General features: G+C 40.4%; 1 protein-coding gene across 1 annotated transcript in view; it reads right to left on the reverse strand.

Annotated features, from left to right (window-relative positions):
* Positions 1 to 4,426: 4,426 nt before the first annotated feature.
* Positions 4,427 to 15,704, reverse strand: part of MYLIP (myosin regulatory light chain interacting protein) — a 15,134-nt gene continuing 3,856 nt past the window's right edge. The window contains exons 2-6 of the mRNA XM_009326490.1: positions 9,578 to 9,763; positions 8,628 to 8,825; positions 8,146 to 8,310; positions 6,187 to 6,607; positions 4,427 to 5,816 (exon numbers count right to left, since the gene is read on the reverse strand). Coding sequence (XP_009324765.1) covers positions 5,727 to 5,816; positions 6,187 to 6,607; positions 8,146 to 8,310; positions 8,628 to 8,825; positions 9,578 to 9,763 — 1,060 coding nt within the window. The 3' untranslated portion in view covers positions 4,427 to 5,726. The remainder of the gene's footprint in view (positions 5,817 to 6,186; positions 6,608 to 8,145; positions 8,311 to 8,627; positions 8,826 to 9,577; positions 9,764 to 15,704) is intronic.

Raw genomic sequence — 15,704 nt, forward strand, 5'->3', positions numbered from 1 at the left:
CAGAGCAGAGTTTATGTGGACAGCTGCTAGGAGAAGAAAGGTTGGCTTCACAGCCTGGATCCCAGAAATCACTGGTGAGAGAACAGAAGAGTCTTCAGGAATAAGGAAGGGTCAGCAAATAGTGGACAGGCTAAATCAGGTCACTCAGGAGAGGGTCAAAGTGAAGGCAGAGAAAGGCATCAGTTTTCAGGGGCAGATTGATTCCCCTCCCACTTGTGTCTTGCCCTCCCCCAGCCTCCAAGCAGCTGAAAAGGATTCTGCCTTTTAGTTGGCAAGAAATCAGCAAGTGACCTGTTGTTAAGCTCTGGGAAAGCTGGTATGGTTTGTCTGCTCGACCTTTTTCTTTGAGGAACTTGGTGTATGCATGAGTGCTATGAAAGTTAGCCGCTGGCCAGCCCCCACAAGTCCCCCATCCTGGCAGGAAGCGGAAGTCACGCTGAACCCTGCTCACCGTCTGTGAGCACGGGGGAGCACCGGCCTCACTCACTCTTCTGGATCCCTCGCATCTCGCTCTCGCACAGGGAGGAATCACGATTCCCACTGAGTTCTCAGAGTTGTCACAGTTTGTGTTTTTCCACTACTGCAGCAACCAGTGATTCCTTTAGCTGGGGTTCTGAGAGCCCTTCCTCAGCGCTACTCCCGGCACCTCTTCCTAGCTCACGTCACCCTTTGCAGGAAACTAGAAGACCCAGAAACCATGATAGCTTTTACCACCCAGTGCTGTTGAAGGAAGTGTTGAACCAAGGGGCTCCAGCTGGCGGTTTACCTTGAAGTCGTGTGATGAGCTCCTTGCAGACCGGGAGGTTTGGCTGTGGCCTGCCAGGAGTGTACTCCAGCGGGAGTTTCCCCAGGGAGTTACCGGCCTGGCAGCTGCTCGCCTGCCCCGGCACGCCTTGTCTCCTGACTGGCCCTGTCCTGCCTGCTTCCCACCCACAGCCTCTCGCCGAGGGCTGGCTGTGCTCCCTGACAGGCCACCTGTCCTGGGGCCAGCCGCAGCCCTGGCCCCTGCACCAGGAGGCCCCTGGGAGCTCCCTGCCCGGGCCTCCTCCAGCAAAGCCGCGCTCAGGCCCTGCCGCGGAAAGTCCGCCTCTCTTCTGGCAGTCTGCCCCAGTCGTGGTTTTTTCCCCTTCCACAATTTTACTGAGATTTCTTACTTTTAAACCCAGTTGTCATTTGCTACTTTCTGTTTTAACAGGCTCCTGCTGGCTGACTCCATGGGCACAAAGGTGACGAAGCACTCACCTGGCACTACAGCATGCTCTCAGTGAAAACGGGGGAAATTCAAGAATGGTATTTGACCAGGCATTACTGAAGCTAAGATTTGTCAATTCATAATTTTAACACTGCATGGAGTCTGTTGTTTAAAACCGTATACAGGAAATCTGAGCTGTAATTTTCCCCCATCTTTGATCAACATGCCAGCATGCTGCTGTGAAGTGAAATAGTGTAGGCTGACGGATGAGAATTTTCCCCCAAGGGCATTGCGTCAGAACGCAACAGTGCTGATTTAGCAAGGAAATAAATCTTGAAATATATAAATGCTGCTGTGTATGTGCTTTTATGGCACTTGGGGAAGAAATCAAAATAATTTCAAAATACAGTAGCCTTCATTCTACAGTTCTTTAGCATTTTAACATTTGTATGTTCCCTGAAATGAGCAACTGCATGCTGGAAGATAGAGCTATGCTTTTGTAACAGTTGTAACTTGAAACATCTCAATATCCTACCTTTGTAGTCCCTCACAGGTTGAGCTCTCCATAAACAGAGATCTTGGTGCAACGAGGGGAGGATGAAAGCCAGGCTGATACCAGTGAAGGGCTGGGAGTTCCCAGCCCTAGTAGCACAGGTGTAGTTATTGCTAAATCCCTGTCTTGTTTATTAATAACATTTAAGGGTAACAGTATTTTAGTAAGAATGTCTCTCCTACAGTTCAAACTCGCAACCCTCTCTCCACACAGCCGCTTTTGAGTGCTGTTCTACCGTCAGGAGGTCCAAGGAACTAACAGGGCTCCTGCTCTTGAATTTACTTAGCAAGTCACGCTGCCTCTGAAGATGAATTTTTCCCATTTAGGTACTTGTAGCAGAAACTTGAGACTATAGCCTTTTGAAATGACATTGCACACACCCGATGAGATTACATCAGCTGCATTGCAACTTTGAAGATAAATGAGAACTGAATATTCTGTGAGTTTTCTTGCCAAGTTGTACTAGCTTTGGGTAGCAGGTATCAGTATAGGAGCTGGCTTCATTATGAGTGCCTGGTACACACAGATACACCAACATAAGGCGTGAGAGGCACCAAATCGAGCTTTGTGATGGATCCTCCTGCTCCAGAGGAAGAAGTGTAGAGGGGACAAACTCCGGTTGTTCCCATAAACTATTCTGTTGGGGTTTTTTTGTTTCGGGGTTTTGTTTTTTCCCCACTGCCATCCATTACAACATTCAGACAAAGTTTCTAAGGAGAAAGAACAGCACTTTGGCAAACAAGACCTGACTGTTTCTGCAGTACGGCTACGTGGCATGTGGAGTTCAAGATTGCCTATTGTTTCTTTCACACTGTTCACAGCTCTTGCCAGCTCACGTGGGTTGGACACAGTACCTCTTATAAGAAACTGTACCGGAACTGCAAACATTGAGCAACACATACCACAGCAGTTTTGGATGGTTAAACCAAACTTTTCTAGTGTAGCACGATGAACTCAATTTCAAACAATGCTTCTGATGAAAGCTGGCTGTGAACAAATCAAAGCTATTCTTACATTGTTTTGCATCCCACTAGGTCTTACATATAAACCAAGCGAGGCTTTTAGTGATTTGCAGTGTTCAGAGGAGGTTACCTTGCACTCAACTCTCAGAACAGGTAATAGCATTCCGTTAAAAGCACACTGGTTGTGGAGCATACCAAGGTACCGATCTCACCCCTCCTAACTGGAAAAAGCCATTAGCCTCTGCTTGTGCTCCACACCCTCCTTTGCCAATGCAGAACCAGACTCCCACCAGTCTCAGATACGACCAGTACTTGAACCTGTACCTCGGCGCTTCTGCCTGACCTCTGCGTAGCTTTTCAAGACTAGGTAGAAGATATTTACAGATGTCACAGGCTTTGCCTGAATTCCACCTATGCCGTGTAACCTGTCAAACCCCACCTCGATTAGAGTTCTAACCACTAGAATTATTTTTATTAGAGAAGTCTAATTACACAGCCAATTTAATTACAAGAACCCAGAGTTAATGCCTGCCTATTTTAACAGCTTGATCTTGTTGAATGCTTTAAATCAGATGCCTGTATTAACATCTATTTATATTAATTACAATCCATTTCAGCCAGCTGCCATAGGATGATGGATTAGATGTTACTAACATAATTCTGTTAGCACAGAACAAAGTCATCTCGGGAAGCGAGGAAGGTTTGCTTTAGCACTATTGTGTACCTATGTACCTTCCTGTAAGGTAGGTACTTGTGTACCTATTCCTTCCTGTAAATGGCATATAGGGACAACGCAACTCCTCTCCAGAACTTTTATCATCTTTGAAAGTTAATTCAGTAGCACCCACTTGCTGAGATGAAGTTTTCATCTTTAAAAGGATAAGTTATCTTGTGCACTTCACATTGAGATAAACAGCTCTTGTACTCAGAATTTGTTGCCTAGTTGCCAGCCACCTTCCCTCTTCCCTGATCAGCAGTGTCTCAGAGCTAGCCTAGGTCCAGGGCCTCAAGCTTCAATCCCTGATGGACAGTCTTGACAACAGGACATGCTACTCTGCCATAATCTGTTTAGAATAGCAATAAATTCATTTTAAAAGGTCATAGTTAAGTGACTTCAGTTCACACTTGCCAGAATAAAGCCCCATGGATTCCAGAGAGCTTTGGTCTGAGCCCAGCACTGTCTTACCCCCACCAGTAAGCTGAAGGATGTAAGCCAGAGGACCATGCTGGAAGTGCTCAAGCACCATCTCTTCAAGAATGTGAAAGTAGACTCGTAAGTTAGTAAATATGAATAGCTTCAGTCAAAAAATGACACCAACACATCTGTAATTAAGAACTCTCCTAGACAGGATTGCTGAAACTCCAAATCTCTACCCTCAAGCTGCATTTTTCCATTTCTCTCATCTCACTGGAATATACTCCATGTATTTGGGGCAATTTACTGTAGGAAAGTTCTTCATAAAGTTAATTCTGAAGGCTATTTTACAGTTGGAATATGTCAGCTGTTTTGAAATACACTGCCTGAACGAAGGTGGTTACACCATGTCAGTTTTCTCCCCTCCCTTGAAATTTGCATGCACCTGAAGAAACACCATTCCCTCTTAGAACATGACACAACATTCAAGACTAAACATGCAAACACTTCATACTGCATTTTCAGTTCAGTAATGCCTCACATGAACCTCAAAACAAAATTGAAATCTTATCCATAACACAAAGTAGATTTTTAAAGTCCTTTATTAATCTGAATATAAAAAGACAGAAGTTGCCTATGATATAGGACAAAGCTCTTGCTTCATGAGGAAACAAAATTTTCTTTACAAAGTGAAAAAATAAATACCCTCTCAGAGTAAGGTTTATATGCTAATGTGTCATAAAAAAGTAGAGCTTTAATATTTTGACAAAATGTCTGTGCAAAGAAACAGATGCATAAACACACATTACTGCTACATTAAGGCAATATGAAAAGTATAGTCAGAAAATTTCAGTAAAGTGACAGTGTACTTTTCTAGCTTTGATTAAGCCAGTATTGCACCCAAACATGGTCTCTAGTTCCCTCTGTACCCTGGAGAATACACTAGGAAACCAGAGCCCAAAATGCCCAAGAAGGGGGGTGGAGATTAAAAATATTTTTGCAGGAAATGACCTACCCAATAAAGATGTTAACTGAAGAAAACATTTAAAATTATACACATCCCGTATTTTAGAAATTAACAGTACACGTTTAATAGTTTAAAATCAGTCTCCAAAAAGAAAGCCAGCTTAAAGGGCAGCTGACTGCAGGTCCCAAGACCACCAGCCAAGCTGGATGTGGGAAACCTGGGAGTACCTTGCCCACTGAGAGCTGTGAATGAAGTCCCACAACAGTGCTTCCACGGGACACTGCCAACCAGAAGGCTTTCCTGACCCACCCTCAACACTTTCAGACCAACAAACTTGTCCTATCCTTCCAAAGCTATTCTCTCAGAATTGTTTTCTATTTAACACAATTCTGAATTAAACATAGCTGCTTGATGAAACCTTGTAACTTCAGTTTAAAAAACTTTTTTTAAAATAAGTTCTCTCCTCTTTAAAGCAGTTTACTAAAAGCAGAAACTATGAGCCATACTAAACTGATATTTGTAAAAGCTAGTCTTAATATTAAAATAAATGGAGTGACTGTACTAAAAAGGATTTAGAGAGTGTAAAACAAAAGGCTGCTTTGCTCTTGCTGGGTATCTCAATACGTGTACACCAAATTTCTCCAGGGTTACCTAGCTTTTTGGCAACGCCACCATGCTACAAACTTACGCATCCTCCTCCTTCTAAGTAACATGAATCGATTACACTTCTGCTCTCAAAAGATGTCCCAAACCATTTTGGACATGCTGAACGAAGAATATTTATGTTCAAAAATGCAGTATTTTTGCTTTTGATCGTGGATAGGTGCCAGAGTGATTGCCATCTTCACAATCAATGGTTGCATTTCGTATTAGTGCAGTTTAAAAAGTACATGATGGGTTTAAAGTGTATATGTAGATCATATCACAGTCAGATTGAGAAGACTGGTGTGGGTTGGCAGATACACATGCTGGACATGCTCTACACGAGATCTGCAAACAGGACACGACTGGAAAGGAAAAACATTAGGAAATTAGTTACTTCATATTTCGAGAGTCTCTACACTTATTGGAGACTTCCCTCCACGTAGACAGTAACAGAGCACTTTTCTATAATCTCCATTTTTAAAACAGGGTACTGTGAGAAATATGCAGCTAATTCTTACCCTCACCACAAGTTAAGTTAGCACAGCTGAAACTTATCTTTCAAATGCATCATATAAACAGAATGTTCTTCAGAATTAGTTTACTACAAACAAAATTTTAAAAACAAGTTTTACTAGAGTATCAGTGTAAACATTAATCCATGACTGTTAAATATACAGAAAACCAAGACTTCCACATATTTGCTAACCCACATCTTAATGGCATTGCAATTACCTGTAATTGGGCAGCACAGGTCTTGCAGCATACTGTGTGGCCACAGGGACAAAAGGTCGAGTTTATTTCTTCTTCACAACACACCATACAAAGCATGGACTCCTTTAGCTTCCGCAACTTCTCTTGCAGAGCTTTTGTTTGTTGGCAGCTAAGACCCTCACAATTGTCGCAGTTCATGCTACTTTCTGAAGACTTAAGGGGGGAACTTGGTGGGGTTTGGTCACTTCTTGAAACAAGATCCACAATGCCAGCATTATAAAGAGCTCGCCTTGCATGATCATAAACTTCTTTTGATGTTCTTTTAATGTCAAAGACGTATTTTTTACCAAGATTAATGTTTTCATTCAGGAATAGAGATGCTAGGTGGCCCTTTAAGTCTCGACTATACTGCATCATGACAGCACTGGTGACAGTGTCACACCTATAAAACAATAGGACAAATGCAAACTTGGTTAGTTAATACCTTGGCAACACCTCTTCACATGGTAATTTCCAAACACTGCATTAAAGAAGTCCAATTAATCTTTGGCATAACACCTCTTTCTTTAGACAGGTTCTCAAAAATTTTTAGCATAGAATCAAGTAGTGTCTTTAACCAAATTTCCACTCAGTACTTTACATACTAGTATTATATCTGAAGGGAACCAGTGTGCATGTAGTGTAGAAAATTAAATTAAGCCATTTGTATTTGCCACTGAGTATTTCAGCTACTCTAACCATGCTTGTCACATATTTCAGCGATATAGTTAAATCTGCAGAAGCCTATTAAGGCATATAATTTCTCTAGAAAATGTAGGAAAGAAACACAAACACAGAACACAAGGACTACAGCCTCAGCAGGCCTAAGGTCCAAGATGTAAGCTTCTGGCCAAATGCTATCACCTAGCTAAAATTCTGTTTAAATTAAAATCAGAAAGAATCTGCAAAGAACAGCAGAAGTTACAAGCAGAGACAAAGATCAAAAAGTTAAGACTATCTAAAAAGTTATATAATGCTTTAATTGCCTGGAAAAAAGTATGAAGAATGCAAAACAGTGCAAGGGCATATAATTGCAGAGCAGAACAAGACATGCTTAACATCAGGCTCACAAAATAAGCAGTGGTTAGCTGCTGATTAGCTGCAGTGGTTAGAAAGGCAACTAGTTGATGTTAATTGCTGTAACTGTATTAAAATGATCTAAGTTGAGAAGCTGGACAGGTTTTGCCTAGTGTATGTACTTTCCTCTGCTTTAAGTCCAATTCTTCTCTGACAAAGTAATTGAAACCGATATGCAGTAATTAGTTTAGAGAAGACACCGCTAAGTGTCTTTGACAGTTAGTTCTACTGATGAGTCTTGGACCTCACAGTAGGAATGAAAAAGGGTTTTAAAAAAATCAGCCACCAACAAACGAGTGTAGCACCCCTACCTCAAAGAACAATAGGATAAAAACAATGGGTAGCTGCTGGCCTGAAACAAAATCCTGGGCATGTGAGCAAGGACAGAGGAATTGTAGGAAGATTTAAATACATGGGATGGGAAGGTGGCACAGATAACTTCCAGCAACTGGAGGAGCCAAATAAAGGAGAGACAAGGAGTACACGTGCATGTGAGCTACCCCTACATATTCTGAAAGACAGGATCTTTCTTCTCCTTTGCTCTATCTTCCTCCCTCTTACATAGGGACAAAAAATGTATGTATTGTTTATGAAGTATCAAAGAACACAGTAAGGTTATATTCTGAAGTGCTGTTATTCATAGTGGTAGACTGAGAAATTTTGCTTTCTTCGTACTCCCACCCCACAAAATGGAAAGCAGCAAAAACCTGTTCAGCTTCTGGACTTAAGAGGAAAGCAGAGGCTGCAAAGAATGAAATTTTGCAGAGAATTTCTGCAGTGCTGTCAGACAGCTGGTTGCTTAAGCACTTAATTCAAATACTGTGGAGAAGAGCAGCAGCATTTGACTCTAGTGGCAACACTGACCTGTAAAATGCATGCGTCTCCGTAATCGCTCTGTAGAGTCCACTTGCTGCCCTTGTACTGATCATCTTAAACAAGAGGACTACACTATTACCAGACTCCTTGGTAACAGTCAGATACACATTCTTCCCAGACTGAGTTGCCATTTGAACAACAGGATAAGCAATCCTATAAGTGTATATAAGAAAAGAAAGGTTATTTAGCTTTTAAGGATAAGGACATTTTCCAAACTACTATGGTGCACTTTTATCAGAAGTTACAGTGATCTCCAACTGTTGTCTCTAATGCTGGGTTGATATGAAAATCAAGAGTATTAAAGGCCAATTGTCATCTTGATTATAAGCAGGTAGTGTCCTCAGACCCTACATTCCAATAGCTCCTTTTAGTAATTCATAGAGCAGTTTTGTATATTTATGTAAAAACTAGAGGCATGCTCAGTACTTCTGAAAAGTGGAAGATGAAAATGGTTCCAACAAAACACATACCTGTTGATAGGACTGAAGTCATCTTTACAGATGGATATGCCTTCAGGTCCAACACCAATAAGGAGTTTTTGCCCTTCACTGTCTCTCACTGAGTGCCACTCTACCCCATAGTTCTCCAGTGTTGTAACAATCTGTAGAACCTGGTATTCAGCAGAAGCTTGACTTAGACCTTCTAGTTCCTTGTGCTTTGCAATAATGCTGTTGATAAAAAGATTAAGGATAGGTGAACTAACTCAAGTATGTGTCGTTACTGTCAGCAGCTTGTTTTAACATGGGTTTTTAGATGACCTAGTTAAACATTATTAAATGCTCCTGACCTGCTTTATCTGGCTATAGATTTCCAGTAATCATGAACAGGAAAGAACTGAGAACTACCAAAACATCCTGAGAATGTTCAGGAGACAATACTGTGCATTTACTTAGAAATTAAAAAGCTACATGTAATCAAGGCTTTTCAGCTAACAACCCCCCAATGTATTTACCTCAACAACCACCGAGTTCACAACTAAAAAAAAATCTACAGAAAAGCATGACACACTGAAAGTTTCTTGATATTCACAAATTGAGCTATGAAGGTGTTTCAGGAATCCTGTTTACTTCTCAGTGTAAGGGTACTAAGCCAGATAAATTCTTGTTACTTTCTTTCAGAATTGTAGGTCTAAGACATACTTGCAATATGATTACCCTGCTCCAAGTATTTAGATACCTGTACTTCCCCAAGTACTAGAGTTCAACAGCTGTTCCTTTTCACTAAAAAACTCATAATTGAGCTTAAAAATGAACTGAAATCAGAACATTAGTTAAACATTCAGGTTATATTTTAATCTCCAAAGCTATTTAAATTATTTTTTTAACAACACAAGATACACTACAGCATCAAGCAATTAACGGCATAACAAAATCTTATGCTTTTGGTCTCCAAAAAGGAGGTCTATTATTGTGCTTTTTACCTCTCCAAAATGGTAGTGGTGAGCTCTTTTGCACACAACTCTTCATAATTGTACTTGGCAGTGTTCTGGTTATAATCTCCAAACTTCATCTGTGCCAACAATGCACTAAGTTCAATTGCATGCTCTGAAGAACACTGAAGATTACCAGCAAGAAGATCTTCTTTTATATGCAAGAAAAACATATGCCTGCAACGGAATCAGAAATGTTTGCTTACACAAGATATTAAAAGACATTTGTAATCAAGATATGTATCAACTAACATCTCAGATATGTTTGGTAGCCATTAGTTTGGTAATCAAGCATTTGCAATAAATGTATCAAGTAGAGGAAGGCTGGCACAAGGGAAAGAAAAGGGCCTCCCATCTTATCATTCACTTACACTTGAAGATGAGGCTACAACTGAAGATGGTGTCTAAAACCACTGTTGAAAGAAATGAGCACTTTAATATCGTGTGCTTAAGAATAAGAGCTGCTTTAACTCCTAAGGCCACTTAGTCATTTCAATTTAGAGAGTAAAATATCAATGAAATATATTTGGATTAGTTTCCTATGTTTAACTTTCTTTGGTTGCCATTTAGAAGTTGTTCTGCATTTCAGAAAAGCAAATTTGTGAAGAGCAGCCCAAAACAGCATACACACATCTATCATGCAACAAGAGAAGCCACACTTTCTCTACACAGCTGAAATGCCTCTGCCACCACAGTCAAAGGGAAGATGGTGCTTTTGCCAGTGTCCTGATTAACAGAATAACCTGAAACATCTGAAAAGGCATTGTGGAATAAAATACAAAAACATCTACTGTGTAAGCAACATTTGTCAGGCCAACCTTTATACTTGGGATCGAGGCAGGTTTGACAAATAGCTGGAAAATTCACAAAGCTGCTCTTAATTATCTAATAGGTCAGTTAATTAGACAAATCAAAATTCCCACCAACCTTAAGAGCAGCCTGCTAATTTCCCCTATAGCCTACCTTAACTTCTATAAATTCATCCTTATGTCCCCTCAGGGAAGACAATAAAAATTTCTTAGCATTTGTTCTTAAGACTCAACATATTTATGGAAACCAGATGCAGAAGTAGTTTTGTATCACTGAAAAAATCTTTCAATAAATGAAGCCTAGTACTCACAGGCATGTGTCTTAGCTTCCACAGTAATGGGACATTTACATTTTACTCCTTCTAAAATTAAGTGTAGTCTACTTCTCTTAAAAAGCTATATTGAATCACTCATCACTGAAGTTCAAGATGCTAGTAAGTGATTAGCTTTACTATCCAAAATTGCTGTTGGAAGGATCTTATGTATATCCTGTTGTAGCACCGTACAATTCCAACAGGGCAAATCAGGCTACTTTTTCACCACTATGAGCAACTACATAACTTGCAAAATTTGTGTTCATTCTTAGCTCTACTATGGTAAATGCTGCAGCTAAGAAAATACTGGCCCAAATGATGCCCTGTATCCAGAGCTTTTGCAATCAGGAAAAAATAGGTATTAAATTATCCCATAAGCTGCCCTACACTCCTTTTCCTGCAGGAAGTCACAGCTCCAACACCTTCTTTTGCATGTAGTTTGAGGCATGCTAGAGCTTCATTGCAGTTGTGACACAAGTGCTTAATTGCATCACCCTGATGTCTGGACATCAATCTCATTTCAGCAGTTCTCATGGGGGTCTGGTGGAAGCCAATATCCTTGCTCTGTGCAGGATATGAGTTCAGGTGGCAAGAGGACCAGAACTTCAGACAGTACAGTTGTCTTGGAGCAAGTCCCAAACCTCTGCTCCCATCCCTTTCTCCTACCTTGCTAATTTGTAACTTTTGGCTTGGGCCACAGAAAGGCATATCTGTGGCTTTTAAAATGCATAGGTTGTACACACTCCTTTCGGGGTTCAGTCCATAAATCCAGACAAAGTATTTGATGAATTACTAAAGCACTATAGCCAAAATAAATTCAAATAGTAGGCATTTCCCTAATTCCAATCAACATTTCATAAAATAAATGGCTTTTCATGCACTTCTGATCCTCTGTTAATACCACAACAGGTTTTCCAGTCATTGTAACTATGTACTAATTACACATACAGTATTTCAAAGAAATGTCTGACAATTTTCTTCTCATTAGCTGACACATGTTTACAACTACCACACCTAAATGCTTTAGCTTCAGTTTATTTTATGCATATGACAGCACTGACTACACAGGGAAAAGTCAGTCTTCTCCCCTTGCTGGGAAGACCTTACTGACATCAAGAGGGGAGCTGAAAAACAAAAGATCACTCCTGCAAATACAGATGCATTACAGAAACAACTACAGCAGAGGCATGGCTTGCCACATTCCATTACTAAAAAGCCAGTAATAGCATAGGTAGACAAACGAGTTTAAGGTACAATGTGAAATAGCATCACAACAGCTAATGTGCAGTAACTTCCCATAACTGGCTCCTATTGCGTAAGGGAAAACATCTCAGATTAAGCTACTTCGCATTTTTCTGATAAAGGGGACAAAGGTATGGCATGTATAAGGGACAGTTATTGCAAAGTAACTAAAGCTATGCAAGTTCATGTCCTGGCTTACTCTATGGAAAGCTATTTCGTTGAGTCGGAGAAAACAGACAAACACCCTTATTTAACAGTCCATCTTACAAAGTCATTGGTCTGCACCCAAAAACCCCCATTGCTGGCCCAAGCCCATTGCCTAAACTGCACTCAGAATAGGTCAGGAACTAGTTAACATATGGCCTGCCAGTTTTTGAATGACAGTGAATGACTTCATACTGGTCTGCTACAGCAGCTGCCCTGAACCAAAGTTCAAGCTGCAAATTCACTGGGTGTTTGTTTGTTTTTTTTAAATTGAGTCCCTAAGTGTGTTTGAGGAGGGAAAAGCATCTAAAAATTGAAAGACAGCGAGGGTCACAAACATTGTATATATTTGAAAAAGTGATTCTGATTAGTGCAGATTCTGATTAGCCCATCCAGCCTTTCTAAGATTGCACTTCTCCAAAGTTACATTTATACATTGCAAAATCATCCCCCTTGAAGGTTCAAAACATGACACCAGCCAGAATCTGATTACAAAAGCAGATTTTTTTTCTTTTTACACAAAACAAAGAAGTCTTTTGATCCTTAACAGAAAGGCAAAAGAATGTGCTTTTTATTGCTGAATACAGTCAAGCAAAACTAAAGCATTAGGAGCCTTGAGGCAGTTCCTTATCTGATTCTGCAAAGTCTAAAGAACCCAACAGATCATCTGTAGAAAACCTGACCATATTACAGATTCTATTAGTTACCAGAAAGTATTTATGCAAGTTTTTGTAAATTAGATTGTGACCTAATCACTTAATAGCACTTAATCCACCATCCATCCTCTCTCTAGGAATATCTAGATACAACGAAAATATTGTTAAAGCTTTTCCCGCCTCTAAAGATACTCAGATTGTGCAGTAAAAGGGTACTCAGTTTTTCAAGGAATTATTTCAGTGTTAGTATTTTATGCTTAATGGAATTTTTACCAAGCAAGTTTTAAAACAATGAACTGTTTTAAAACTGAAAACCAAACTGTTTATAACTGAAGTCCTCTAAAGGACATTTGCAACACTGCTGGTAGAATGACTTAGTCTGACCACCATACAAGAAACTAATTGTTTTTGTTTCTGCATCATTCACCACTTCAGTTATACATGACACATTAATATTACCTGTTATAAATTTGACCAGTAACTCAACTCAGACAAAAGCTGTTTCCTACTCCCCGCACCCCAATATTCTCTTAGCACATTCTGCAGCTTTGTTACCACTCTTGCCAAAGTTTCATTTCACCTTTAAATCTTCATAGAAAACAAGCCTTCACTTTTCGATTACTGTGGCTCCTAGTCATCTTAACACCTGCCAGACATGGTGGGACATTGAACAACTAGTGGCAGCTTTAAGAACAAACAGAACTTTCCATTGCACTTGTAGCCCGAGTTCTACACATGACAGCATTAAGACAAAAGACAGTCTATATAGCCTAGAACAGCATTAGTTCTGCCCCCCACCCCAAACCTCATGCTAGCTAGATATTCCTGTATATTCAATTATAGAACATTTTCTTTGAGTTTGGTAGTTCAAAACAGTACATAGAAATACTGATTAGAGGACAAAGCATCAAGTTTGACAAAGCTATACTTCATCAGTCACTGCCCAGGCAGAATTTCTTCCTTTCCAAAGGAAGAATTCAGAATTAGAACAGGATCGCATGCTTTCTTCAAGCACTAGTTACACTAATGATTTTATATTCATTTTGTATCCCTATTTTTGCCCCAGTGCTTTTCATACAATTTAAGTTCCATGTGCATATTAAAACTCAGTAAAATCAAATGTACAGTGTGATTAATGTATTTTAGTTGCACATAAATAATTTGATACAACTGCTGTAGAAAGGGGAAGCTGCAAGGAGATTTCAGCAGATGGCCCATCTTACAAAAAAATACAGCTACCAAACTGAAGACACAAACGTAGATATCACATCAATTGCTTTTTGCCTCCCTCTGAAGTGATTTATGCAGGCTGAGTATACTGAACACCACTACCAGAAACAGATGTCAGTATTTCACTACAGTGAAATTCCTACAGGAAGCAAATCATTTGGTTATTGCTGACTGAATTGGCAATAACAGCCCCACAAAATAGAGTGCTAGGAAGAGTGTAGAATATACATGATACAAGATTAATTTCTCCTCCTTAACTCATTGAAGACAGTTATGTGCATCAGGATTCCAAGTTCTGCACTGAAAACTTTGTTTCCATTACTTTAATCAAGGAAAGGAAAACAAGGCAAATAGAAATCTAAAGACTATACTAGAAGTTTTAAGCTCTAAACTCCGCTGCCAGTGGAAGAAGTGACAAACCTCAATCCTTTATCAATAAAAGTATCTGTATATGACTAATGATTCCTAAACTAGAAATATAGCCAAAAGAACCCATTCTCTTGCCAGACTACTGGCAAGAATCTTAGCATACATCCCAAGGAACTGTCTGTTCTCCTTGGGGTATGACACTCCTTACCAGAGGGTAAGGCTCTTTCCTACTGTGAATTAAATCCACAGTTCTCTGTAGTCTAAGGGAATCACAATTAAGAGGCATTATTGTTCTATGTAAAAATATATGATAAAGATCTTAGCAATAGACTATAATTCTGTTTTTAAAAGCAGATATAAGGCCACTCCATATGAAAAAGCAAAGCCATGCACAGTTACGATTACGTTCGTCAGTATCTTTGTTCTTATTTGCTCTCAGCAGACTGGGTGAAAGGTTACCAACTGCAATTCAACTCTGATTTAGACAAACAGATCCATTAAACTCACCCTGGTGTCTATCACAGCAGGTTTATTGCATCGTAACAAATACCATGACACTGCTGCACTGGCTAGCCAATGCTAGAGGGTAATAGGACGTTTTTCTTATTTTCTACCTACTACATGTATGTATAGCCACACAAAGTATTTTACAAGCCAGTTCTGAGTTTTAACTAATTCATCAATACAGCTGGATAACGCTGCAAAAATGATGTACTTTGTAAATATAATTCAAACACCAGGAAACATCACACACAACTTTCAACAGCTTCCAAAACAATAATTACCTATCTCAAGGCTGGCAAAATACAGCTATTTTGAATGCTTCATGAGATTATGTGGCTCACTGAAATCTGACGTATTATTTTAAATTGTCAGGGCTTACATACTAATACGGGATTTTCAGTCATATTACACAAGACAAATAACCGTGCCCATTTTGAAGTACATGTGGGTAAATCTCACATTGCTCACACAGTGATTCACTTCAACGTTATGTCTACTTTTGCGCGGTCACCGCAATGTCGACTTCATCCCGCCAGACTTAGGACCGTTGTTCCCCCGGACGACCGCTTGGCACAATTCGCCCCTCGGGCGGCTCGGCACACACTCTCGTCGTTGCGGCGGACGCCAAGTTTCAAGACTCCTCCGCCGCGCGTTTCACAAAGAAAGCGTTTAGCCGGAGAAGGACTTTCCGCCCCGAGGCAGGGGCGCGGGGCCAATCAGGAGTTGCGCTCTTGGGGCTGCTGGGCCGTGCCCCAGCGCCGGGGCCGCCGATTCGCCGCGCCGGGCGAGG

The sequence above is a fragment of the Pygoscelis adeliae genome, unplaced genomic scaffold (assembly GCF_000699105.1).
Source record: "Pygoscelis adeliae isolate BGI_AS28 unplaced genomic scaffold, ASM69910v1 Scaffold186, whole genome shotgun sequence".
Classification (NCBI taxonomy): domain Eukaryota; kingdom Metazoa; phylum Chordata; class Aves; order Sphenisciformes; family Spheniscidae; genus Pygoscelis; species Pygoscelis adeliae.